Source organism: Pinus tabuliformis, chromosome Q (genome assembly GCF_031772625.1).
Source record: "Pinus tabuliformis cultivar Carrire ecotype Pingquan chromosome Q, CPIR1, whole genome shotgun sequence".
In the NCBI taxonomy this organism is placed as follows: domain Eukaryota; kingdom Viridiplantae; phylum Streptophyta; class Pinopsida; order Pinales; family Pinaceae; genus Pinus; species Pinus tabuliformis.
Window position 1 is genome coordinate 559,997,109 of NC_142296.1, and position 26,097 is coordinate 560,023,205.

At 42.5% G+C, this 26,097-nt stretch overlaps 1 protein-coding gene across 1 annotated transcript in view; it reads right to left on the bottom strand.

The window, feature by feature from the left end:
• Positions 1 to 1,670: 1,670 nt before the first annotated feature.
• LOC149220670 (uncharacterized) overlaps positions 1,671 to 26,097 on the bottom strand; it is a 133,263-nt gene continuing 108,836 nt past the window's right edge. The window contains exons 4-5 of the mRNA XM_089384852.1: positions 2,314 to 2,612; positions 1,671 to 2,204 (exon numbers count right to left, since the gene is read on the bottom strand). Of these exons, the coding sequence (XP_089240978.1) occupies positions 1,989 to 2,204; positions 2,314 to 2,612 (515 nt within the window). The 3' untranslated portion in view covers positions 1,671 to 1,988. The remainder of the gene's footprint in view (positions 2,205 to 2,313; positions 2,613 to 26,097) is intronic.

Sequence of the window (26,097 nt, forward strand, 5' to 3'; positions counted from 1 at the left end):
CACCCCTACATGGGTTGTGGTGCCTGGGTATCTTTTTTTGAGTGGATGGTTTGATATCAATGAATGCGGGAGTGTTTATTCTCAAACCTCTAGTGATTCTTGGTGGTGCTTGGGGTGCTTGTTGGTCAGTTTAGTGTTTCGAAGTCCTGTATTTCATTGTCTACTAAATAGAATTTTTGCTGTATTAGTGAGCTGCTTGAAATTTCCTTGTAGGTCTTAGTGTCCTCGGACACATGTAAAATGTACTGTCACCATTCCTTTTGCAAAATAAAGAGATTACATTTTTTTTCTTGGGGGTCAAAAAGAATCATAAACAATGAATTATGTGAATATGGGACAATGAAAGTTATTTTTTACAACATAAATAGAAGCATTTCTGAAAAAATCATATTAAGGTATTATTCAAAGGCACTAACACAACACAGTATATTATATAATAATAGAAAGAGATGGCAGACAATTAACCTAGAAAATGATTATTAGATTCAACATTAGTTAAAGATGGCCCTCCAAAAGTACATTTGACCACCGCGCTACAATGCTTACCATGGATCTTGCCCATCATAATTCATGGGGCTCTTGGCTCCCATGTGAATAACACTAGACTACTGCAACACATTTTAATCATAAAAAATACCACTTCAATGTTGTCATAAGGTGGTAAGCTGCAAATGCATGTGACATGAACAAACAAAGAAAAGGTTCATAATTAGGTCTAATCAAGGAATGCGTTCAACAATCATGATTCACCTTTAGATATAAAAACTTTATTTTCCTATAAATAGCCATGAAAATAACTGTATCAGTATGTATTAGGGTTAATTTGCTATGTATTTTTTAATTTTCCCTTATTTTTGGATTTTTTAAACCATTCCATACACCCCATCGTTCCCAACTCATCATTCCTTGGAACTTTTGTGGCATGGAGGAGGGTGGTTTCCAGCCATTACATACGCCTGATCATACATCACCTCCCCCACACCTCCTACCCAACATTTGCACATTCTGGAAACTCATGTAACATAGGTCACCATATAATAGACTTGGATGCTCAAGCATGTAGAGAAGCATAAAGGTTATAATATTATACTTTTGGTTGTAGTAGGAATGCCAGATAATAAAAGCATATTACAAGCTTGCTTATAATAGAGAAATAGGAAAAACCAATGTATAACAACTGTTTGCTGGGCTCTATGATTTATTAAATTACAGCAAGCTTTTCAGGGAATTACAATGATCAAATAAGATGCTGTAATCTAGGTGACATTATTCATAGACTTCGAAAAGGCACCATGCACAGATTTCAAACCTTTGGCAGAGAACATACATGGGTAATTCTTCACTATAAAACACACATTGATAATTTTTACAAATACTGTAATGCTTGATAGACAAAGAACGGCCAGATCTCAAACAGCTTTCATCCCTCTCACAATCATTTGACTTAATATACATATCATCACTCATATCGATGAATCCTCTATAGATAGAACCCTCCTGTAAATTCACTCACATAGAAACTATAGTTTGTCCATTTACAACAAACAAACTTATTTTGAAACAATAGCACAAAGGAGATAATGTTAAGTGCTAGATCGAAATGCAAAGGAATGAAGGAAACAATGTCAGTACACACGGTTAAATCTTTAAGTTCAAGTCCCACAACAAGAAAAAGGCAAAGGTAAAACTGGTGTTATTAAAGCATCTCAAATGATCGTTAAGAGATTTCTTATCTTTCAGTACTCAAAGTTTGTCAGAAATAAATTCTCTATTACTTTAGCCAAGAAGTATGAACAAACATCTTCTAGTTCATGTATCATTTATTTAAATGTAATAAAAAAGGAATATCACAAAAAAGCAGCAGCGGTGAACATAAAAAAGGCAGGCAATGAATACAACTGCAGCATACCATCAGTGGTTCAAAATGAATACAAGAGATACTATCATGAATAAAAAAACTCTCAAACTCGAAGGTCTTCATCTCTATTTCAAGGGTCTGGAGTTGTTCTACGAGAATTGCCGCCAAACACAGCAATAAACTTCAGAAAATCGGATAGCCTAACGTCTGAATACTCACTTGATGGCCCTGACCTTGCCTGTAATTCAGACTGTCTCCTATTTGAATACTCACTTGCAACAACCCTGGATGATTTTGAAACAGAAAGGACCTTCTCCAAATCTGAATGCTTTAAGGGTCTTGGCATCTGGCAAAAAAAAAGAAAATTTACATCCCTAATTTACTGTTCAAAGCTACTGCAAACTAGAATGAGAATAAGCAGCCTACAATATAATACTCAATTCTCATGTACTGACCTGAGAACTTAGCTGGCCATCCTTTTCTTGATCCAACAACTCTCTGATTGGGATATATGCTGCTTGCTTGCAAAGTTCTGTTAAATCAGAACCACTGTATCCTTCACATAACCTAGCTATACGATCAAAGTCAATATTATCCTCCACGTTTTCACCCTTCAAAATTACTTTGAGAATCTTTGCCCTCTCTGCACAATTTGGCATGCGGACTTCAAATGCTTGGGGAAGACGGCGCAAGATTGCCTCATCAAGTTCCCAGGGCCTATTTGTCGCAGCAAGAACCATAACTCGAGCATTCTCTTCACCCATAGCTCAACAATATCAATTTTATGGCATCAAATCTATCCAAAGTCATTGAAGTTACTCTCACATAATTGAAACTTTGAAAGTGATAACAGTAATACATTAGATTTATGCCGCCACACAATGTCTCAAAGAAGAATTCATTTGCAGCTCAAAATTAACTGATGAAAAACAAACTCAAGGTCATCAACCATCATTGGCATGGTACTTTTAAGAATGCCAGTTTCTCATGCTTATTATTTCTGACGTCCATTTCATTATAAACAAATTTGTTTTCATAAACTCGAGAACTGATACTGTCAGAGATTTAGTTTGCATCAAGTTATGAATTAAATATAACATGCAATGAATTGGATACAAAAGAATGATAACACAGGGAACAATTATTCTCCGAAAGAGATGCACTTTCTCAATTCTGGGGTCTACCAATAAGTGCAAAAAATATTTACAATTTAAAAGTGATGCACTGCACAAATAATGCTTCTAATAATGCAATGACATCAAAAAAACAGGTTCAAATTGTTAAGAGGGAGCAGTTACTGTTCGAAAGAGACGCATTTTCTCAATTCTAGGTTCAAACCATATTCATAGATTCAATAAATTCAAAGACATGCACCGCACAAATTCCATAGTTCTTGTTCAATATAAGCATTTTAAAAAATGGCACCATGAGACTGCAGAGCTATACAGAGGTCGCAGTTATGACTTAAGAGTTGCAACATATAACTTATAAGAGGTAGATCGGAGATAAGACCGCTCTGCCATCAAAAACCAGACAGCATAATCCATCTGCAACTAACATGTAATACATAGACTCAACATCTCCAGCACCCACACTCTTAAGTCTTCCCAAATCTGAACCATCTCAAAGATGATCAAAGCATATAACTTTGTGTGCACACATATTGAACTGAAAAACACATACAGAAAATGAACCAACATGAGCCACTGGAACAAATGTTAGTGGGGCCAGGTCGTAATGTTCCCTACTAATTAATTGCCCAAGGGAGGACGAAGTAACCTATACAAAGGGGGAAACCCATTATCCAATGCTTTTGGGGCAACATTGGGTAAATTGGGATAATTGGGGCAAATCTTGTAAAGGAAGCCAGAATTGGGGCTAAGTGGAGGTAAAATTGTAACCCCTCGAATTAAAATAAGATGAAGAGACCCCAAAGAGTATATATAAATTAAAATAAGAGAGAGGAGAATCATTATTCTCATCATTGTTGATTGGATATTTCTGTTTTGTGAGCTGAGGCTCTGAGGGTTTTAAGACCCTTTTTCCTTTTATTGATTCCGGTGATGATGATCCCACCCTATCTAATCCCCTCTTTTTTCATTCTGTTTGGCAGAATTTCTTAGGCATATTTGGTCCAACTTTCGCAATCAAGGAGAACTACTTTGGAATGATTGGTTTGAGCAGATAAGGAATAATTCTGTGACACCGAATTCTGTCCAAGTCAGTTCCATAACAGTGAAGCATCACAGCCGAGCAAGTAGGCAGCCCTCCCTGTGGCAGTACAAGCATGTTACGGAAATAGCAAAAGCAGCAGGGCACGAGGCAGTCCTGAAGCTCCAACCCAGGGCATTCGTTCAACCTAAAGACCCCTCCCTACATCAGTGAGGTAATTTAGGGATGCATTTTGGGCAGCAAAGCCCCTAAGCCCTTGGTCTGAGGCAGCAGCCTCCATGAAACAGGGTTCCCCTCTGACAGCGAAGATAGCCAGGGCAGCGGAGTATTCATAATACCATGTCTGAGATAGCGAGATGATCATACGAATTGCCCAGGCAGCAAGGGCTGATTCTGAAGTAGCAGATCACCTTCGAGGGGTTTGCAGTGGCAGCAATTTCTCACTGAAGCACTTGTGAGGCAGCAAAGTGAAGGCAGGTTAGAAGGAGTGGAGAGGCAAGTAGTGTGCCAGCAACAGGGTCCATTAGCACATTCTGGTGACTACAGAACAGTAAGGCAGCGGAGTTGTGAAGGCAAGCTGAGCAGTGACAAAAGAGCTAGTAAGCCAGTTAGTTGAGTTACTGTTAGGTTAATTTGTAAGGGAGTGCTACTGTCTTTTAATTATTAAGTGCTGTGCAGCAGACTCTGCTGGTGTAACAGCCTGAAGTGAATCTGTGTGAACTGTAACTTGATAAGTGCTGATTAATATTGTTGAAGCTTACCTGCCTGTTTATATTGTTATGCATTTAATGTCATCTTTGCTGAACTAAAAAGGGAAGGCTGTGATACTGGTACAATATTGTCTTATGCTCCAATACTGGGAAAAAGTTTCCCTAGGAACATTACAGTGGTATCAGAGTTGTGCATCCTGCCAACCTGTGAACATATGTGCTCTGTATACTTCCAGAAGATAGAAAAAACATTACAATTAGGAAGAGAAGGGTTACCCACAACTCAAACATGGAGGACAGGGAAGAACAAGAAAACCCCATAGGCCTCTCACATGAGCTAAATAGGGGACAGGAACAAATAATCCAAAGGCGGCAACAAAGAGCCCAACTGTTAACATGGGCAGAAGCAGATAGCCCAAGGACAGCAGCAAATGGCTCAGTTTTTTTCCCAGGTCATGGGAAATCTAAACATCACAAGTAAGAATGCTGCTAATGGACTTAATTTTGGTAACTGTGAAAATTTCTGAATCTACACATCAGAAATCCCACTGCAATCACTGGTTTATCATCTCCTACTTGTTCTTTACATTTTGTTGGCTCCCCATTAATGGCGATAGAAGGTCAACGCTCCCCGTGTGTTTCATGGCATGTGCTTAAATCTAGCGATGTGTTTGTTTACTAACACCTGCGGGTTTTGGTGTAACGGCAATCGTGACTCCAACAAGTGGTATCAGAGCCAGAGGTCTCGAGTTCGAAACACACTGGGCTCGCGTTGGGGGGGAGATTGTTGGCTCCCCGTTAATGGCGATAGAAGGTCAACGCTCCCCGTGTGTTTCGTGGCATGTGCTTAAATCTAGCAATGTGTCTATTTACTAACACCTGCGGGTTTTGGTGTAACGGCAATCGTGACTCCAACACATTTAACAAGTTATATAATTACCTAAACAACAATGAAAACACTATTGCAGCCTACACCTACATACAAATCATGAACTGAAATAAACTAAGACAATCACACAAGAGACACCGTTATTTTTGGACAATCGTTCCCAGAAAAACCCAATTCGGGAAAACCGGTGCAACATATAGAGGGTTTGTATTATTAAGCAGATTTCTGAATACAACTAGGGTGCCAAATCCGGCTCACCCAACAGAGAATAAACCTGGCAGAAGTACCTCTATCCGGAGACATATTTTGACAATTCCAGCAACTGGATGATCAAACCCCATAAATGACAATTGTTGTTCCCAATGCTGGGCAGCGATGACTGCTCCAAGCTCTGCACTGGAAATGTGTCACCTCCTCTAGGAGCTGCGTCACCTCCTCTAGGAGCTGCGTCACCCTCCCAGTGAGCCTCCCTTGCTCAAAAGTCGATATGTTGAACTGCTGCTCTCTCTGCCCCACAGAAAACCCTAGCACTGCCTCTAAGGAACTGCGTCAGCCCCTCTAGCTTTTGCATCACCCTCTCTGGAGCTGCGTTGTCTCTCCTGCTACTGCTCTGCCTCTCTGCTATGTATCCTTGGCCTTGGACTGAAGTCCCTCTGCCAAACTGCCCCTCTCACTGCAACTCAGATCACTTAGATCGACTTTCTCAGCAAACCATGCCCCAGAAAAATCGAACTCTTTGATCTCTTGGTGTGTCTCCAACTGACCCTCAAGCCTCCTCTTATACTTTTCCTATTTATGAATCAATGGTTGAGATTAAGTCCCTAATCAACAGCTAAGATTAAAACAGAGTTGATCCTTGTCACTTAGAAGTTTCCCACCCATATTCTTATTAATACCCATTAATATTTTTATTTTCCTAAGTTTCGACTTAGGAACCCATTAAAAATATTAATTGTTTTAATAACTCCTCATCGGGATGGAATTTCTGCAAACGATTTCTGGGTTTTGGAGATCTTATGTGTTCTAGCCCCTCCGCCAAATTTCAGAGCTAGAGCACATCCAATGCTACCCAAAATTAACACTCCCTCTTAGAGAGGAATGTGCTCTACTAATACTTCCCCATAGAAGCATCACACTGATCCACTGCATCGATCCTCCGTGTTGCTGATGCTCGACCCAATGCCCTTCATCCACTACACTGTTGCCCATGACTCTGCCACTGTCACTGTTACATCTATACTGCAGCTCCCTCTCAAAATGTTGCATTATGCCGCCCATAGCATTGCCACTACTAACTACTGCATTACAACTCAGTTGCTGAGAAGTAAGCAACTGAAACTTCACCCAAAAAATGACATGTTGGTTAGTCTGGATGCCTCATGATGCTGAAGCTGCCTCTGCTGCTAATCTGTGTTGACCCTCTATTGCTACTGCGCTGCTGCAAACTACTTTGTGCCTCTCGCACTGCTACAACATCCACTGCGCTGCCTCAGACTTTGGCACTCTAGCTCTGCCACTATCGCTCCATCACACCTTGCTCCAATCGACACCTATCATTTTGCTACCGTCATTAAGGGCTCCCGTAGCCATATGTGATCAAGAGTTTGGGCACCTCTTCCCAGTTCCCCACAGTGGAAGCATCTGACCTTGGTGATGTCCTTCTTCCTTTTCTATTGCACTTGTTGTCCCGATGATGCAAGAGTTGCATCCTCCTCCTCCTCCTTCTTGACTCAGGCTCCCTTGCCGCTACTCCCTGTCTTGATCATCCTCCTGAGCTCTTTTTTTCGAAGAGCTGCCCACATCTCCTCCCAACTGGGGAGAGTCGCTCTGCCCAAGATACTTTGGACAAAGGTCTCCCAATCCTCGGTGACTGCATTCAGGGCAAACCTAACCATGAACTCAAGATCTGGTGTAGACCCCATGGAAGTTAATTGGTCACGAATCCCTTGCAACCTGAGAAGGAAGGGATCAATCTCCTCTCCCTTCTGCATTTGGTACTGTCTCAGCTGATTTTCTAATAGCATCTTCCGTTGGACAGAAGATCCCAGATACAAGGTGGTCAGCGCCTCCCGCATCTCCCTTGTTGTGTTCTTCTCAGCAATGTGTGGTACTAAATGATCTTTGACCCTGTCTAGGATCATGCACTTGGCCTTAGCCTAGGCCTCCTCGTACTTCAACGGATCAGCGTCGACCGGCTCAGCAACTACCTTCAAGGCATAGTCCTTGATGCGATGTTTGTCTAGGATTGCCAGGATCCTGGCCTTCTAAATGACAAAATTGGATGCTCCATCCAATCTGTCCTAATCCCTCAACCCATTCATTGCCATCTCTGCTCAAAAATAGGACTGGTTCTCTTCTCCCTCTCCTGCTGTCAATCTAGCAAGACTTGGATCTGGATTTCTTTGGCACTAGAAATCCTCTAAGGAACAAGCTCCTCTAGACTCCCTTTGAGTCTTGATTTCCTTCACGGAAATCCTCCCACCAATTGTTGAATCACTTCCTCTCCAATCCTCCTTTGTTGCTACAACCCGAATCTAGATTTCTTTGGCTAGAAATCTGTCAAGGCAGTGCCTCCCTCTACCTCAGCTCTGTCTCCACAGACATTGTTCTGCACCAACAGAAATAGCTCCCACCAGCTCCTCAAATCGAATCTACTTTGCTTCCTCATCCCCGGCGACTGACTGATTTGAACCTCTCAGTCTCTGCGCTGGCCCAGAGAGCTGACGTAGTCACTGCGTGGCTCCTCTCTGGCTCTGCATCACCCTCTGCAGGCTCGAAATGCTAACACGGGCACTACGTGAGCCTCAACGTCACCTCCTGTAGCTCTGTGTCACTCCTGCAGCTGCTCCTCTGCCTCTGAAACAACGTTGTCACTCGGGACAGCTACTTTTTTGCAGCAAATTCTCTAGATTTCTCGGATGGTGTCTTCAGTCTCCTATGCTCTGTAATCCTCTGATACCATGTAAAAATTTCTGAATCTACACATCAGAAATCCTACTGCAATCACTGGTTTATCATCTCTTACTTGTTCTTTACATTTAACAAGTTATTTAATTACTTAAACAACAATGAAAACACTATTGCAGCCTACACATACATACAGATCATGAACTGAAATAAACTGAGACAATCACACAAGGGACACTGTTATTTTTGGACAATCGTCCCCGAAAAAACCCAAAATCGGTGCAGCATATAGAGGGTTTGTATTATTAAGCAGATTTCTGAATACAACTAGGGTGCCAAATCCGGCTCACCCAACAAAGAATAAACCTGGCAGAAGTACCTCTATCCGGAGACAGATATTTTGACAATTCCAGCAACTGGATGATCAAACCCCATAGATGACAATTGTTGTTCCCAATGCTGGACAGCGATCGCTGCTCCAAGCTCTGCGCTGGAAATGCGTCACCTCCTCTAGGAGTTGCGTCACCCTCCCAATGAGCCTCCCTTGCTCAAAAGTCGATACACTGAACCGCTACTCTTTGCCCCACAGAAAACCCCAGCGCTACCTCTAAGGAACTGCGTCAACCCCTCTAGCTTCTGCATCACCCTCTCTGGAGCTACGTTGTCTCCTACTGCTGCTCTGCCTCTCAGCTATGTATCCTCGACCTTGGACTGAAGTCCCTCTGCCAAATTGCCCCTCTCGCTGCAACTCAGATCACTTAGATCGACTTTCTCAGCAAACCAAGCCCCAGAAAAATCGAACTCTTTGATCTCTTTGTGTGTCTCCAACTGACCCTCAAGCCTCCTCTTATACCTTTCGTGTTGATGAATCAACGGTCGAGATTAAGTCCCTAATCAACGGCTAAGATTAAAACAGACTTGATCCTCATCACTTAGAAGTTTCTCACCCATATTCTTATTAACACCCATTAATATTTTTATTTTCCTAAGTTTAGACTTAGGAACCCATTAAAAATATTAATTATTTTAATAACTCCTCATCCAAGTGGAATTTCTCCAAACGATTTATGGGTTCTGGAGATCTTATGTGTTCTAGCCCCTCCACCAAATTTCGGAGCTAGAGCACATCTGCTGCTACCCAAAATCAAGAGTAACAAAACTTTTGCTGAAGGGAGCAGCAGCCATAATCTGGGCTCTTCCAGTATCTTTGCTCAAGCCAACACAAGGGCAACTAGTAGAAGGCCTCTACCACCATAGTTTCCAAGTGGTCAGGGGGCAGCAACCCCAGGAGCAGCAAAACAGAATGAAAAAATTACTGAATACTTTTGGGAGTATGCAGCACTAGGAGAAGATGTGCAGGCAGCCATGAATTTTCATGAGTTCAATAGCATCAAGTACAAAAATAGACAGAGGCCACAGCAGAATCATGATCTCACACACAAGATGGGAAAGTTGTCCATTCCCTTTTTCAATGCATCATCGAAGTGCTCAGCAATTGTTTGGGTACAAAATCTAGACACCTACTTCCAACTTATTCCAATGTTGGAAGCATATGCTATCAAATTTGTCACAGTGCATTTGGAGGGGGGGGGGGAAGCACACGAATGGTGGTACCATGGACTGGTCATGTCAGGGCACTCCAGCATAACCTCTTGCGTGGAATTCACTCAAAGATTGATAGATCGCTTCGTCGGAAGGACCCTGATATATACATTAGAGAGCTAGCACAGCTCAAACAAACCGGGACAATGGAATCCTATATTTCAGAATTCCAGCAGTTGGCAGTCATTGTAACGGACATATCAGAGCAGAGGTTGGTGATGCTCTTCGTAGAGGGTTTAGTTGAACAACAACATGGGTGGGTCAAGGCTTTCAAACCTACCACATTGTATGCTGCCATCACCAAGACACGAGATATGGGAGATGCAGCGCCAAAGGTGAAGTTTTCTTCCAAACCACTAATCCCTCTGAAGGACAAGGGAAAGAAGCCATTTCGGAGAGATGGGACCAGGAAGGATAGGCTGGATGAGGAGACACAAAACGAGTTGAGGGCGAAGAAACTATGTTTCACTTGCAAAAAACCATGGGAACCTGGTCATAGATGTTTAGGAAAAGGGAATATTCACTACATTGTAGTGGCTGAAAATGAAAATGAAGATGATAAAACACTAGCACCAAGCAAGGAGCCTAGCAATTCTAGAGAAGAATGGTCCCTTGAGGAGGCTAAAGGAGATGAGAAGTCACTTGAATCAAAGGAGATACTATCGACTCTCTCTTTGGAGTTCCTAAATACTAAACCTTCAAGATCAAGGATGTCATACGAGGGAAACGAATCATAGCATTGGTTGATGGTGGAGCTACATACAATTTCATCGATGCCGCTGTGGTGGTAAGCAGAGGCATTCCACAGAATAATTTGAAGGCTTCGGAGTGAGGGCAATTGATGGGTATAACATGACATGCATGCAAGTAGTTCCATGTTTGAATGTGACATTGAGTAATTACATGTTCGCCAATGATTTTATGTAATAGAACTCGTAGATACCAATGTTTTGTTGGGAGTACAATGGTTGTATTAGATAGGAAAATTTTCAATGAACTACCAGGTGATGGAAATGAGTTCAGGGATGCAAATAGCAGCAAGGTAGTATTGAGAGGTATGTCCAATGGTGGCGCCCGAACTATATCAGCTAAGCAAATGGAGGTGGTCTATAAGCATGGAGCATTGAGATGTAGCTTGCATAGCAGAATATTCAACCCCAAATCAGGAATCAGCAAATATTAGTCAACAATATTTTGGTACTAAGTACAAGAAGCATGTGGAGATTAATGCACTGACCTGGGGATCAGTTGCATGATCCCTCGGGGATAGCACCAGAGATTGGAAAGCCCACCTTCTAGTAGAATACTCCATAAATAAGTTTGCCTGCAAATTGATGGATGGTCTCATCCAAGATGACAGGTATAGGGTAGAAGATAAGCTCATTTTCTATAAAGATCAAATATATCTGGTCCCTGAATCTACACTCAGGGAAAGGTTCTTTAGGGCGGCACATGACATACCACCTGAGGCTACGGATGGGCATTGTTTGAAGCCCTTGCCTTAATATAAGGAATGTTCAACTTTGAAACTGGAGCTTGATTTTTGTGGAAGTAGGCTGGAAATTGATGTGAAGGGCCATCGAAGAGATAAAACTGCAAAGACAAATTTTCCTGTAGACCCTATGGAACAGAGATTAGGAGGAAGGTCCATAGATGGGCATATTGACTGTAGGAAACATCTTGAAAAGCATGTGAAGTATGTTGAACAGTAATACAGCAATGAACTTCTATCAAATGTGCTTGCAATTAATAAGCAGATTCCTGGACCCTTGGTCAACTTGACAACCAATTGGAATTCTGCAGTACATATTATGAACAAATTGGATGACCTATTTCTGTTCAATTGGAATGGTTTGCAAAATCAAAGATATTCTTGGCAGGATAGTGTATCTGGGACCAATTGTCCTATTATTGTAGGGTGGAACTAGACCTATAATTTTCAGGCCAAGGATCAGGTTGCCAGTTTCCTTTACTTTCATTCCCTTCACTCTCAGAGGACGAAAGGAGAGTCTGAAGGAGTTATTAGGAACCATCACCCAGTGATTCTTGTACCCTTTGGGACCCCTGAGGGAGATTTCAAAATCTTTATTGACGACTGGAATACAAGGGGTCACAAAGATTTGTGAGCAGTCCTTGATGTTGGAAAGGACCTTGAAATGCCTGATGGAGTTTATTTTAATGGGAGAGGGCCCTATCGTTACAATAAGCCAGTCCCTGTTGGTATTGGGTACAAGATATTCAATGATTGACCTAGGAAAACCTATCATATGAGGATACATAATGTTGGGATTTCAACTTCTCTAAACTTCAGACTTCATAATCATAATTTGCTGTCTGCAGAAATAGAAGGATCGTATACATCACAGCAAAAATACAGAGACTTGGATGTCATGGAAGCAAGGCAGGCAGGATGCAAGGCTTGGATACAGGTGCATAAGCTAAAGTCTTCCCTTGATGAGCACAGTTTGGAATTGCCGGTCAAAGCAGCCAATGAAGCTGAGGCAGTCTGCCAACAGAGACTTGCTGTTGCTGAAGCTGAGATAGCTGACTCAAGGCAAAATCTTGACGCTGCAGAGAGGGACATATTGGAGTTCATTGAAGCCTTGAAAGCTAAAAATGAAGAAGGAGAAGCCTATATAGATGAAACAGAGACTATTGGGCAAGCATATGAAGATATGCTAACTCAAACTCAATGATTACTTCAACAGATAACAGAGAATGATGATTACAATATCAAGCTTGTATCAGGGAGTGTGAAGGCAAAGCAGGTTCAAGGTCCTCTTCTTATGGAAAAGAAGGAGACGACAAAGCAACTGTAGCAGGTTGGTGCTTCAGCTGAGATGTATTAAACACCAGATTATTTGTCTTGAAAAACAGGTTTGGGTTCACTTGGATCAAACTGGAAAGGTTACCGAAGGTGGTCAGTACTAGTAGTATGCACTTACTTCAGATAGTAAGAAAAAATGGTAGATGTAGAGAGAGAATCACAATCTCCCAAGGCTTGTCTCAAGGTTGTGCAAAAGGAGGTTGAACAGTGTAGACACAGAATTGTTGATCTGCAAATGAAGCAGAAGAATGAGAAGTCCTCATTCTTGAAAGCAGGGGGACAAATTTTACAGCAACTGAACTTGCAATTGCTCGAGGACAAGCAATGTCAAGAAGGGGGGGACTGTAATGTTCCCTACTAATTAATTGCCCAGGGGAGGACGAAGTAACCTATCCAACACCGTAGCTTATAGCCTATAGTCGATGATAAAGTGGGGAACCCATTATCCAATGCTTTTGGGGCAACATTGGGTAAATTGGGGTAATTGGGGCAAAACTTGTGAAGGAAGCCAGAATTGGGGCTAAGTGGAGGGAAACTTGTAACCCCTCAAATTAAAATAAGGAGAAGAGACCCCAAAGGGAGTTCTATAAATAAGAGAGAGGAGAATCATTATTCTCATCATGGTTGATTGAATATTTCTGTTTTGTGAGCTGAGGCTCTAAGGGTTTTAAGACCCCCTTTTTCCTTTGATTGGTTTCAGTGGTGATGATCCCACCCTAGCCAATCACCTCTCTTACTCTCATTCTGTTTGGCATAAAATCTGAGGCAACTTTGGTCTAATTTTGGCAATCAAGGAGAACTACTGCGGAACGATTTGTTTGAGCAAATAAGGAATAATTCTATGACACCAAATTTTGTCTAAGTCAGTTCCAGAATAGCGAAGCATCACGGCCGAGCAATTAGGCACAGCCCTCTCTGTGGCAGTGCAAGCCTGTTAAGGCAATAACAAAAGCAGTGAGGCACCAGGCAGTCCTGAAGCTCCAACCCAGGGCATGCGTTCAACCTAAAAATAACAGAGAGGAGAATCATTAGTCTCATCATGGTTGATTGGATATTTATGTTTTGTGACCTGAGGCTCTAAGGGTTTTAAGACTCCTTTTTCCTTTGATTGGTTTCAGTGGTGATGATCCCACCCTAGCCAATCCCCTCTCTTACTCATTCTGTTTGGCATAAAATCTGAGGCATCTTTGGTCTAATTTTGAAAATCAAGGAGAACTACTGTGGAACGATTTGTTCGAGCAAATAAGGAATAATTATATAACAATGAATTTTGTCCAAGTCAGTTACAGAACAGCGAAGCATCGCGACCGAGAATGTAGGCACGGCCCTCTCTGTGGCAGCGGAAGCCTGTTAAGGCAATAGCAAAAGCAGTGAGGCACCAGGCAGTCCTGAAGGTCCAACCCAGGGCATGTGTTCAACCTAAAAACCCCTCCCAACAGCAGCGAGGTAATATAGTGACGCAATTTGGCAAGCGAAACGCCTAAGACCTTGGTATGAGGCAGCGACCCTCTTGAAACATGGTTTCCCAGTAACAGGGAAGATAGCCAAGGCAGTGGAGTATTCATAATACCATATCTGAGATAGTCGGATGATCATCTGAATTACCAAGGCAGCAAGGGTTGATTCTGAGGTAGCGGATCACCTTTGAGGGGTTTGCAGTGGCAGCAATCTGTCACTGAAGCACTCGTGAGGCAGCGAAGTGAAGGTGGGTTAGTAGTGGAGAGGCAAGCAACGTGCCAGCAACAGGACCTGTTAGGACATTCTGGCGACTACAGAACGGTAAAGCAGCTGAGTCGTGAAGGCAAGCTTGGCAGTGACAAAAGAGCTAGTAATCCAGTTAGTTGAGTTGCTTATAGGTCAATTTAAAGGAGTGCCACTGTTTTTTAATTATTAAGTGTTGTGCAGCAGACTCTACTGGTGTAACAGCCTAGGAAGTGAATCTGTGGAAATTGTAACTTGATATATACTGATTGATATTGTTGAAGGTTACCTTCCTCTTTATATTGTTATGCCTTTAATATCATCTTCATTGAATTAAAAGGGGAAGGCTATGATACGGTACAATATTGTCTTATGCTCCTATAGCCCTAACAGAAAAATTTTACTAAGGAACATTACACAGGTAATAACAAAAGAGCAAACCATCACAAGTAGCCTCAAAAAATGAAGGGAAGCTACCTCCCTACCACGAAGGCAATAGTTATGAAATTTTGGCACCTTCCATCCTCATAATAGAAACAGAAGCATAGAACAACAGGCATACCCATTGTTGCCTCAAAGTCCCCAAAGATGCCTTGGAAGCTGGGATCCAAAATGAAATCAAAAAGGGCAATTTTGTTGTCTATATTAAAATGTAGTAAATAGATACTAAAATGGAAAAACAATGCAAGCAATTGTGGATTGTGCAAATCAAAACTTTTAAACTAGTAGCCAAGGAGAAAGCTGAGGGTTCACAAGTCTTAAAATCTGGATGCAGGGGCATGTAGGTATTGTGCCTCTCTCTCTCTCTCTCTCTCTCTCTCTCTCTCTCTCTATATATATATATATATATATAAAGGTAAGAATGACTCTCTCTCTCTCTCTCTATATATATATATGGGCAGAGAGAGAGAGAGAGAAGCACACTACTCTCATGCCCCTATAACAAATTTTATGAGGAGGGTCGATGCATTAGTTAGGTACCATCAATAAAAGTACTAGAACTATCAATTGGGTTTATCTCTGTGAAAAATCGGCTAACCCTGAATCCTATTGTAGCAACTGATGTTATTTCTTTTATTTTTTTATTTTATTAAATAAATTATTTGTTGTGTGCTACAGCAAATATCGAAAAAAATACATTGTAACCTTCACAAAACAAATACTGCGGAAGAAATAAAAACGTTGGAAGAAATAGATGCACACATACAAAATACACTGTTATTTTTGGACTAAGTCCCCAGAAAAACCCAACTTGGGAAAATCGGTGCACCAGTTGAGGGTTTTAATATTATGCAGTAGTGAAGACCTGAGTACAAACTATGGATGCCCAAACTAGCTATCCAAACAGAGGAAAACTGAAAAAATAACCAGTGAGGAAAATTCCTCACTCCACAGGCAATTTGACACTGACCTCAGCTCGAAACTGAGTCGTCACTTGCTACCTCTGTGCAGTCTCTGCGTCAACCTACGTAGTCACTACGTCCCTCTAGCTTGGAACTGCGTCACCTCTCACTATCTCATCAGTTGTTGTCTAGGAAACAGATTCTCCCAGCCTCTAGAACCTCTATCCAGCTTCTGGCGCTAAATCTCGACTTCTCCCCAGCAAAACAGAAATCTCCTCTAGAGGGCTCTGCGCTGCCTCTCTGTGGCAATCACTATCTCTGCAATGTACTTGCCGAAACTGGAAAAGCTTCCTTCGGCCTCACTATCTCTGCCCCTCTCACTGGTTCGATCTCACTGAATCACCTTCGGCAACTGAATGTTGTACTCTGGAGATCGATTTCCCAGCAAAATCAAATACTCAACTAATTTGGTGTGTCTTCCCCAAGCCCCATCGACGTCTTCTTATAATCCTTTGTTGAGACTTCAATGGTCGCGATTAAATCGTAATTGATGTCTAGGATTAACTAGAAATCGATCCATGTACTTTTCTAGAACATTCTCACCATAACTTAGTTAATTTCAATTAATTAATCATATTTCCTAAGTTTAGACTTAGGAAATATTAAAAACTGACTAATAAATCTAATTAAGTCAGCTCTAGGTGGAATTTCCAGTAACGATTTCTGGGAATTGGAGAATACATGTATTCTAGCCTCTTCACCAGATCTCGTGGCTAAAACACATTCGATGCTACAAAAAATAACACTCCCTCTTAGCGAGTAATGTGTTCTAGTGCTGCAACCCACTAAAACAACATCATGTCTTTGCATTATCTCCTATCACACTGCTGATGTCTGGCTGTTGCTGCCCACCAACCACTGCACAGCTCTAATATGTGTTGTATTTGTGTTGTTGTTGATTGAATTGTTGCCAACATTGCATTTGCACTGCAACTCCCTCTCCATCTATTGTTGCTGCAACTGCAACATCTGCAACTAAAAAGCATCCTAAATACTGAATCAACTATGATCAATATGATACACCTATCACCTGAGTCTCTGACTACCGCTAGTATCTTTGTTGTCATTGAGGCATCTGGATTGATGTTGACTCTGCACTGTGCCATCTGCACTACTGCCAACTCTGCACTATGCTCCCCGACATCTAACTGCCAACTAGACTCTGCATCTGTCACCTGTCATCTGGCTGCATCTACTGTCACTAATCCATCTTGCTACTGAAATACTGTGGGCCCCTATAGCAAGCTATTGATTCAATAGGTGGATCTCCTCAAGAATCTTGCCCATTTGTAGCACTGAGGGGCTACAACACCAAGTCACCACATTTCACTCCTAGGGTTATGTCAGCAAACATGGCAAAGTCTTCCTCCAGCCTGGAGGAAAGCCTATCGATCTCTCATGAACTGCTGCCTTGTCCTTCTTCCTGAGAGGACACTAGGTGTTGTAGTGACCAAGCTCACCACATCTGAAGCACTTGACCTTTGACAGGCCCTTCTTTCATTGCTACCCCTATCCCTGACTGGGACCCTTGATGCGAGGGCCACATTCTCCTCCTCCTTCACCTGCTTTGACTTGCTGCTGCCACTGGTGAAGCTCTTCACCAAGTCTTGCCTCAACTCCTCCCACTGCAAATCAACCCACATTCTGTCCCACTACTGCAAGGTTTCTCTGCCCAAAATGCTTTGGACGAATACCTGCCACTCCTCGGAGACATTGTTGAGTGCTAATCGTACTAGCTCCGTGCCTTGAGGTGTTGCTCCAACAGCAGACAGTTGAACTCCTGAATCCTGGTGAGGTAGGGGTCTATGTGTTCCCCCCTTCTACATCCTGGTGCATCTCATCTTTTCCTCCAAGTACATCTTTCGTTGCTCGAAAGTACCTTGGTATAGCGTGGAAAGTGTATCCCACATCTCCTTGGTCGTTCCCTGGCTCGCTATGTGTGATACAATGTGATCTCGAACACCGTCAAAAATCAACCTCTTTGCCCTCACCATCTCCTTTCGGTATTCCTTCAGCTGATCTGCATCCATGGGGATAGCTACCACTGCATCCATGAATGGCTTTAGGCCATATTCATCCAGAAGGAAATCCATCCTTGCCTTCCAGATGACATAGTTGGAAGCTATTGGAATTTCTAAGTCTGACACATTAGAAACCCTTCATGCACTTTACTGATTTATTCCTACCTACTTGTTCTGTTAATTAACAAGTTATTTACCATGTAAATACTAGAAATAAATACAAATGCATGCTCAACACATTACAAATCATCAACTGTAGGAAATAGAAACAAGCACACAAGTGACACCGTTGTTTTTGGACTAATGTCCCCGAAATAACCCAATGCGGGAAAACCAGTGCAACTATCTGAGGGTTTGATTTATTAAGCAATTTCAGAGAAAAATCTCGGCAGTAGTACCTCTCTACTCGGAAGCAAATATTCCGGCTAAAACCCCGGATAAACACTCCGGCAGCTCCACAGCACCAATCTGCCCCACGAAACCCCAGCGTCAACCTATAGGGACTGTGTCAGCCTCTCTCTGGCCCAACGTCACTCCGGCTTGGCCTGCGTCAGCCTCTAGAGGCGCTGCGTTAGCCCGCTAGCCCTCTGCATCACCCACGCTGGCCCTCTAAGGCCTTGCACAGCTCCTGGCTGCCTCTGCGTGAGCCCTGGCTAGCTCTGCGTGAACCCTTGGCTGCTTTTGCGTCCCTCTCTCCGGCTACTGCGCTGATCCTCCCAGTGTTATCTCTGCCTCTCTGCGTCTGTATTCATTGCCCTTCAGCTGCAACTCTGATCACTCTCTCAACTTTCTCAGGAAACCCAGCCCCAGAAAGTCGAAATCTTGATCTCTTTGTGTATTCTCCAAGTAACCCTCAAGCCTCCTCTTATACTTTTTGTTAGGCCCCTACACTAGTAGTATAGGGGCCTAACACTTTTCTCGTTGACAAATCAACAGTCGAGATTAAGTCCCTAATCAACAGCTAAAATTAGATCTGGCTTGATCCATTCCTTTTGGACCATTCTAACACAGTTTTATATTAATTCACATTAATATTTTATTTTCCGTAAGTTTAGACTTAGGGACTCCATTAAAAATATTAATTATTTTAATATCTCCCAAACTGTTTAGAATTTTCCCAAACCCTTTCTCGACTTCTCCCCAGCAAAACAGAAATCTCCTCTAGAGGGCTCTGCGCTGCCTCTCTTTGGCAATCACTATCTCTGCAATGTACTTGCCGAAACTGGAAAAGCTTCCTTCGGCCTCACTATCTCTGCCCCTCTCACTGGTTCGATCTCACTGAATCACCTTCGGCAACTGAATGTTGTACTCTGGAGATTGATTTCCCAGCAAAATCAAATACTCAACTAATTTGTTGTGTCTTCCCCAAGCCCCATCGACGTCTTCTTATAATCCTTTGTTGAGACTTCAATGGTCGCGATTAAATCGTAATTGATGGATAGGATTAACTAGAAATCGATCCATGTACTTTTCTAGAACATTCTCACCATGAATTAGTTAATTTCAATTAATTAATCATATTTCCTAAGTTTAGACTTAGGAAATATTAAAAACTGACTAATAAATCTAATTAAGTCAGCCCTAGGTGGAATTTCCAGTAACGATTTCTGGGAATTGGAGAATACACGTATTCTAGCCTCTTCACCGGATCTCGTGGCTAAAACACATTCGATGCTACAAAAAATAACACTCCCTCTTAGCGAGTAATGTGTTCTAGTGCTGCAACCCACTAAAACAACACCATGTCTTTGCATTATCTCCTATCGCACTGCTGATGTCTGGCTGTTGCTGCCCACCAACCACTGCACAACTCTAATATGTGTTGTATTTGTGTTGTTGTTGACTGAATTGTTGCCAACATTGCATTTGCACTGCAACTCCCTCTCCATCTATTGTTGTTGCAACTGCAACATCTGCAACTAAAAAGCATCCTAAATACTGAATCAACTATGATCAATATGATACACCTATCACCTGAGTCTCTGACTGCCGCTAGTATCTTTGTTGTCATTGAGGCATCTGGATTGATGTTGACTCTGCACTGTGCCATCTGCACTACTGCCAACTCTGCACTACGCTCCCCGGCATCTAACTGCCAACTAGACTCTGCATCTGTCACCTGTCATCTGGCTGCATCTACTGTCACTAATCCATCTTGCTACTGAAATACTGTGGGCCCCTATAGCAAGCTATTGATTCAATAGGTGGATCTCCTCAAGAATCTTGCCCATTTGTAGCACTGAGGGGCTACAACACCAAGTCACCGCATTTCACTCCTAGGGTTATGTCAGCAAACATGGCAAAGTCTTCCTCCAGCCTGGAGGAAAGCCTATCGATCTCTCATGAGCTGTTGCCTTGTCCTTCTTCCTGAGAGGACACTAGGTGTTGTAGTGACCAAGCTCACCACATCTGAAGCACTTGACCTTTGACAGGCCCTTCTTTCATTGCTCCCCCTATCCCTGACTGGGACCCTTGATGCGAGGGCCACATTCTCCTCCTCCTTCAACTGCTTCGACTTGCTGCTGCCACTGGTGAAGCTCTTCACCAAGTCTCGCCTCAACTCCTCCCACTGCAAATCAACCCACATTCTATCCCACTATTGCAAGGTTTCTCTGCCCAAAATGCTTTGGACGAAGACCTGCCACTCCTCGGAGACATTGTTGAGTGCTAATCGTACTAGCTCCGTGCCTTGAGGTGTTGCTCCAACAGCAGACAGTTGAACTCCTGAATCCTGGTGAGGTAGGGGTCTATGTGTTCCCCCCTTCTACATCCTGGTGCATCTCATCTTTTCCTCCAAGTACATCTTTCGTTGCTCGAAAGTACCTTGGTATAGCGTGGAAAGTGTATCCCACATCTCCTTGGTCGTTCCCTGGCTCGCTATGTGTGATACAATGTGATCTCGAACACCGTCAAAAATCAACCTCTTTGCCCTCACCATCTCCTTTCGATATTCCTTCAGCTGATCTACATCCATGGGGATAGCTACCACTGCATCCATGAATGGCTTTAGGCCATATTCATCCAGAAGGAAATCCATCCTTGCCTTCCAGATGACATAGTTGGAAGCTATTGGAATTTCTAAGTCTGACACATTAGAAACCCTTCATGCACTTTACTGATTTATTCCTACCTACTTGTTCTGTTAATTAACAAGTTATTTACCATGTAAATACTAGAAATAAATACAAATGCATGCTTAACACATTACAAATCATCAACTGTAGGAAATAGAAACAAGCACACAAGTGACACCGTTGTTTTTGGACTAATGTCCCCGAAAAAACCCAATGCGGGAAAACCAGTGCAGCTATCTGAGGGTTTGATTTATTAAGCAATTTCAGAGAAAAATCCCGGCAGTAGTACCTCTCTACTCGGAAGCAAATATTCCGGCTGAAACCCCGGATAAACACTCCGGCAGCTCCACAGCACCACTCTGCCCCACGAAACCCCAGCGTCAACCTATAGGGACTGTGTCAGCCTCTCTCTGGCCCAACGTCACTCCGGCTTGGCCTGCGTCAGCCTCTAGAGGCACTGCGTTAGCCCGCTAGCCCTCTGCATCACCCACGCTGGCCCTCTAAGGCACTGCACAGCTCCTGGCTGCCTCTGCGTGAGCCCTGGCTAGCTCTGCGTGAACCCTTGGCTGCTTTTGCGTCCCTCTCTCCGGCTACTGCGCTGATCCTCCTAGTGTTATCTCTGCCTCTCTGCGTCTGTATTCATTGCCCTTCAGCTGCAACTCTGATCACTCTCTCAACTTTCTCAGGAAACCCAGCCCCAGAAAGTCGAAATCTTGATCTCTTTGTGTATTCTCCAAGTAACCCTCAAGCCTCCTCTTATACTTTTTGTTAGGCCCCTACACTAGTAGTATAGGGGCCTAACACTTTTCTCGTTGACAAATCAACAGTCGAGATTAAGTCCCTAATCAATAGCTAAGATTAGATCTGGCTTGATCCATTCCTGTTGGACCATTCTAACACAGTTTTATATTAATTCACATTAATATTTTATTTTCCCTAAGTTTAGACTTAGGGACTCCATTAAAAATATTAATTATTTTAATATCTCCCAAACTGTTTATAATTTTCCCAAACCCTTTCTGGGTATTGGAGATCTCGTGTGCCTTAGCCTCTCCACCAATTTCCGTGGCTAGAGCACATACGATGCTACCCCAAATCAACAGAAGCACCGTCCAACCTGTCCTGGTCTCGTAGTCCAGCAGTGGCCATCTCAGCAAGATAAGTCGAAATCGTCCTCTTCTCTTCTACTCAGTTGCTGCTAGGCTCTACGCACTCCCTGCTGGAGTGAGTAAATCTCTCACAACGACTGTTGATCTGCAAGAGAAAATTGAACTTCTAAAGTTATAAGTACCCTAAAGAAAATTTCCCTCAATGTGTGCTCTTTCTTCCTCCTAATGCTATTTTGCACTAGCAACTGCTGCAAAATACCATATCCAGTTAGAGATCTGCTCTGCAAGTAAAATATTGGTTGCTCCCTCTACCTCTAGTAATCCTCGAACTGGAGAAATCCAATTTCTCAGTTGCTCTCTTAGAGGAATCAATTTTTCCTCAAGAAATTGACCCTCCTGGCTAAAAAACTGTGTTGCGTCTGAGGGTTTCAAACTGCTGCTTATGCAGAGCTACCAAATTCCTCTTCCCTTCTGCTACTGAGCTATCTGGCTTACAATCTGTGCCCTGATACCATGTGAAAATTCAGCTAACCCCGAACCCTATTCCAACCACTGATGTTAGTTCTTCTATTTGTTAATTTAATTAAACAAATTATTTGTTGTGTGCTATGGCAAATATCGAAACAAATACACTGCAACCTTCACAAAGCAAATACTGCGGAAGAAATAAAAAAGCTAGAAGAAATAGATGCACACACACAAAATACACTGTTATTTTTGGACCAAGTCCCCGGAAAGACAACTTGGAAAAACCGGTGCAGCAGCTGAGGGTTTGATATTATGCAGTAGTGAAAAGCTGAGTACAAACTATGGATGCCCAAACCAGCTATCCAAACAGAGGCAAACTGGCAAAAATAACTAATGAGGAAAATTCCTCACTCCACAGGCGATCCGACACTGACCTCAGCTTGACACTAAGTCGTCCCTTGCTACCTCTGTGCGATCTCTGCGTCAACCTACGCAGTCACTGTATCCCTCTAGCTCGGAATGGCGTCACCTCTCACTGTCTCGTTAGCTGTTCTCTGGGACACTGATTCTTCCGGCCTCTGGAACCTCTATCCAGCTTCTGGCACTGAATCTCGACTTCTCCCCAACAAAACAGAAATCTCCTCTAGAGGGCTTTGCGCTACCTCTCTATGGCAATCACTTCCTCTTTGCAATGTACTAGCCTGAACTGGAAAAGCTTCCACTGGCCTCACTATCATTGCCCCTCTCTCATTGCTTCGACCTCACTGAATCACCTTTGGCAACTGAATGTTGCTACTCTGGAGATCGATTTCCCAGCAAAATCAAATATTCAACTGATTTGGTGTGTCTTCTCCAAGCCCCATCGACTTCTTATAATCCCCCATTGAGACTTCAACAGCCACAATTAAATCTTAATCGGTGGCTAGGATTAACTAGAAATCAATCCATGTACTTTTTTAGAACATTCTCACCATGACTTAATTAATTATGATTAATTAATCATATTTCCTAATTTTAGACTTAGGAAATATTAAAAATTGACTAATAAATCTAATTAAGTCATCTCTAGGTGGAATTTCCAGAAACGACTTCTGGGAATTGGAGAATACATGTATTCTAGCCTCTCCACCAAATCTCGTGGTTAGAACACATCCGATGTTGCAAAAACTAACAATCTCAAGTGGGAGGAATGATTATTATCCTTCCGACCCAGTTCCAATTCCTGCAAGTACATGTTGAGCTCATATTAAGTTTCTTTATTGCAATGCTAAGCCCTATTGTTGAACAACCTCGAACCTTAAACAATATCTTACACTTGGTAACAGGATGGATGGTGGTAGGGTGCTTTATTACATGGAAAAAAAAAACTATGTTGCATGGGGACCCGCTTTCCCAAAAAAATCCTCCATGCCCTGCTTGCATTCCCAAGTTATAAGGACTTGTAGACGCTTAGGAAACATCTCCAAACTTTTGGGGACTTTAATAGTGAGTCGGAGGCTTGCTAATCATTCCCAAGACGCTCTAGGCAACTTTCAAGTACATTCCAAACATATTTCAGGGATGTTCCAGGCATTATTTCAAGGAATTTCTGGGCAAATTTCAGGATGATTCAGTTTATATCTTCAATTTTGGCAATCATGGACATTGATGATTAGACAATATGCTCATGTTTTTCATCCAATATTTTTGGATTGCATTGATTCTAGATCTATTGTACAAGTTGCGGTTCAAAACATGAGTTTTGTATGACAGATTTCATTAGCGCTTTTAGTGATTTAATATTGTATTTTTAGTGACAAAATTACAAGAAGAAAACCGTCCATGTCAAGAAAACATGAAATATAACATTTCAAAGGGTTGATCATTCTGGTTTGTTAGATAATCTATGACGTTATCCACTTAATATTTCGATGTAGAACTTCAATTTGATTAGCATGCAACAAGGTTTCACATTTGATTTTCCAATGAGCAATTGAAATCAGGGTTGTGCTTCCCCCCCCCTTCCGAATCTGCTCCCAGAGCGCACTCCGCTTAAGAGCGGATAGAGAGCGACCTTGAGAGCGCGCTCCCTAAACAAAATTGTGCTCCCCGTTTTTAAGGGAGCGGTCAGTGTTGAATTTCCACATTCTTGGGTCTAGGTTAGAATATTAGAATCTCTTACGCTACCAAACCAAGAATCTCAACAAGAACTACTTTGCACAGCGGAAAATATAAAGCAGTAAATCACATATGCACAAGTGTACACAATTTTTAACAAATATTGTACAATAATGTACAACCCAATCTTCGTTATATTAAACCAATCTGAATAATACAACATTCTATGGTATACAAGATACAATGAAAAACTTCGCTTCAGCTTCTATATCGTATCATGTCCTGTCGGTCCTTCGCTCCTACACTGCTCACTAGCTGCCCCTTAGTCCTTCAAAGCACAACACATCGAGACTCCAAGAGGGCTACCACCTAACACTGCAGCAAGTCACTTCTGTTGCATGTACACAGGATGATCCAATCTGCTCTCTATGTTGGCCAATTCTTGAGCTTCAATCTGCCAGGCTAGCAGTTACTTTTGTCCATCGAAGTGTTGCACTTTCGGCACCAATCTTCACCCAACCTTCAGCTCTTCTTCATCACTTCAATATAGCTTGTCAAGGGCTACTTTGGGTAACCAACATGCTGCCCCCCACCAGACCAATGGCACCTAATCCAATCACTACAAGATCTGCTCCTATGAAGGCTCCCACAGGTTGCATTTATAAATGATCCAAAACTGGTCAACACAATGACCCAACACAAAACAACCTTACCTCCAAATCTGTTGTACCACACTGCCACAGGCTGTCCCTAGTTAGGGCACTTTAGCACACTGCAACAGCACTAAAACAATCATTGAACAGACCTCAAACAGCCTTCAATCCCTGCGACATCACTTTATGTGAACCCTCTGCCTTTTAGTTGAATATTAGGGCACAATACAACCCTAAATAGACCCACGCAAGTACCTTGTTGTGTTGGTATGGCCTGTGGCCTACCACACAGCCTGCCTGTAACTTACGTTCTGCCCAAACAGAGTTTTTTGCCCACAAACCATGCCCTAATAGACCTTCAAACAAGCCTCCCTAGCCTCAGCCTTCAAGAACAGGTCCTTGGCCCTCTAGTCAACACTTCGACCTCCTGAATTTGGCACTAAAAAGACCCTCAATGGCCACGTTGTTTTATCTCCTTTACAGCGGCCCAAAACAGAGATCTATCTCTCCTCCAACAAGCTTTTCTTCAAGTTATGTGTTGCACAATGGATGAGGAAATGTCCTCCATCTCACCCCCTATATATACACATAAGGAGGGCTCCTTAA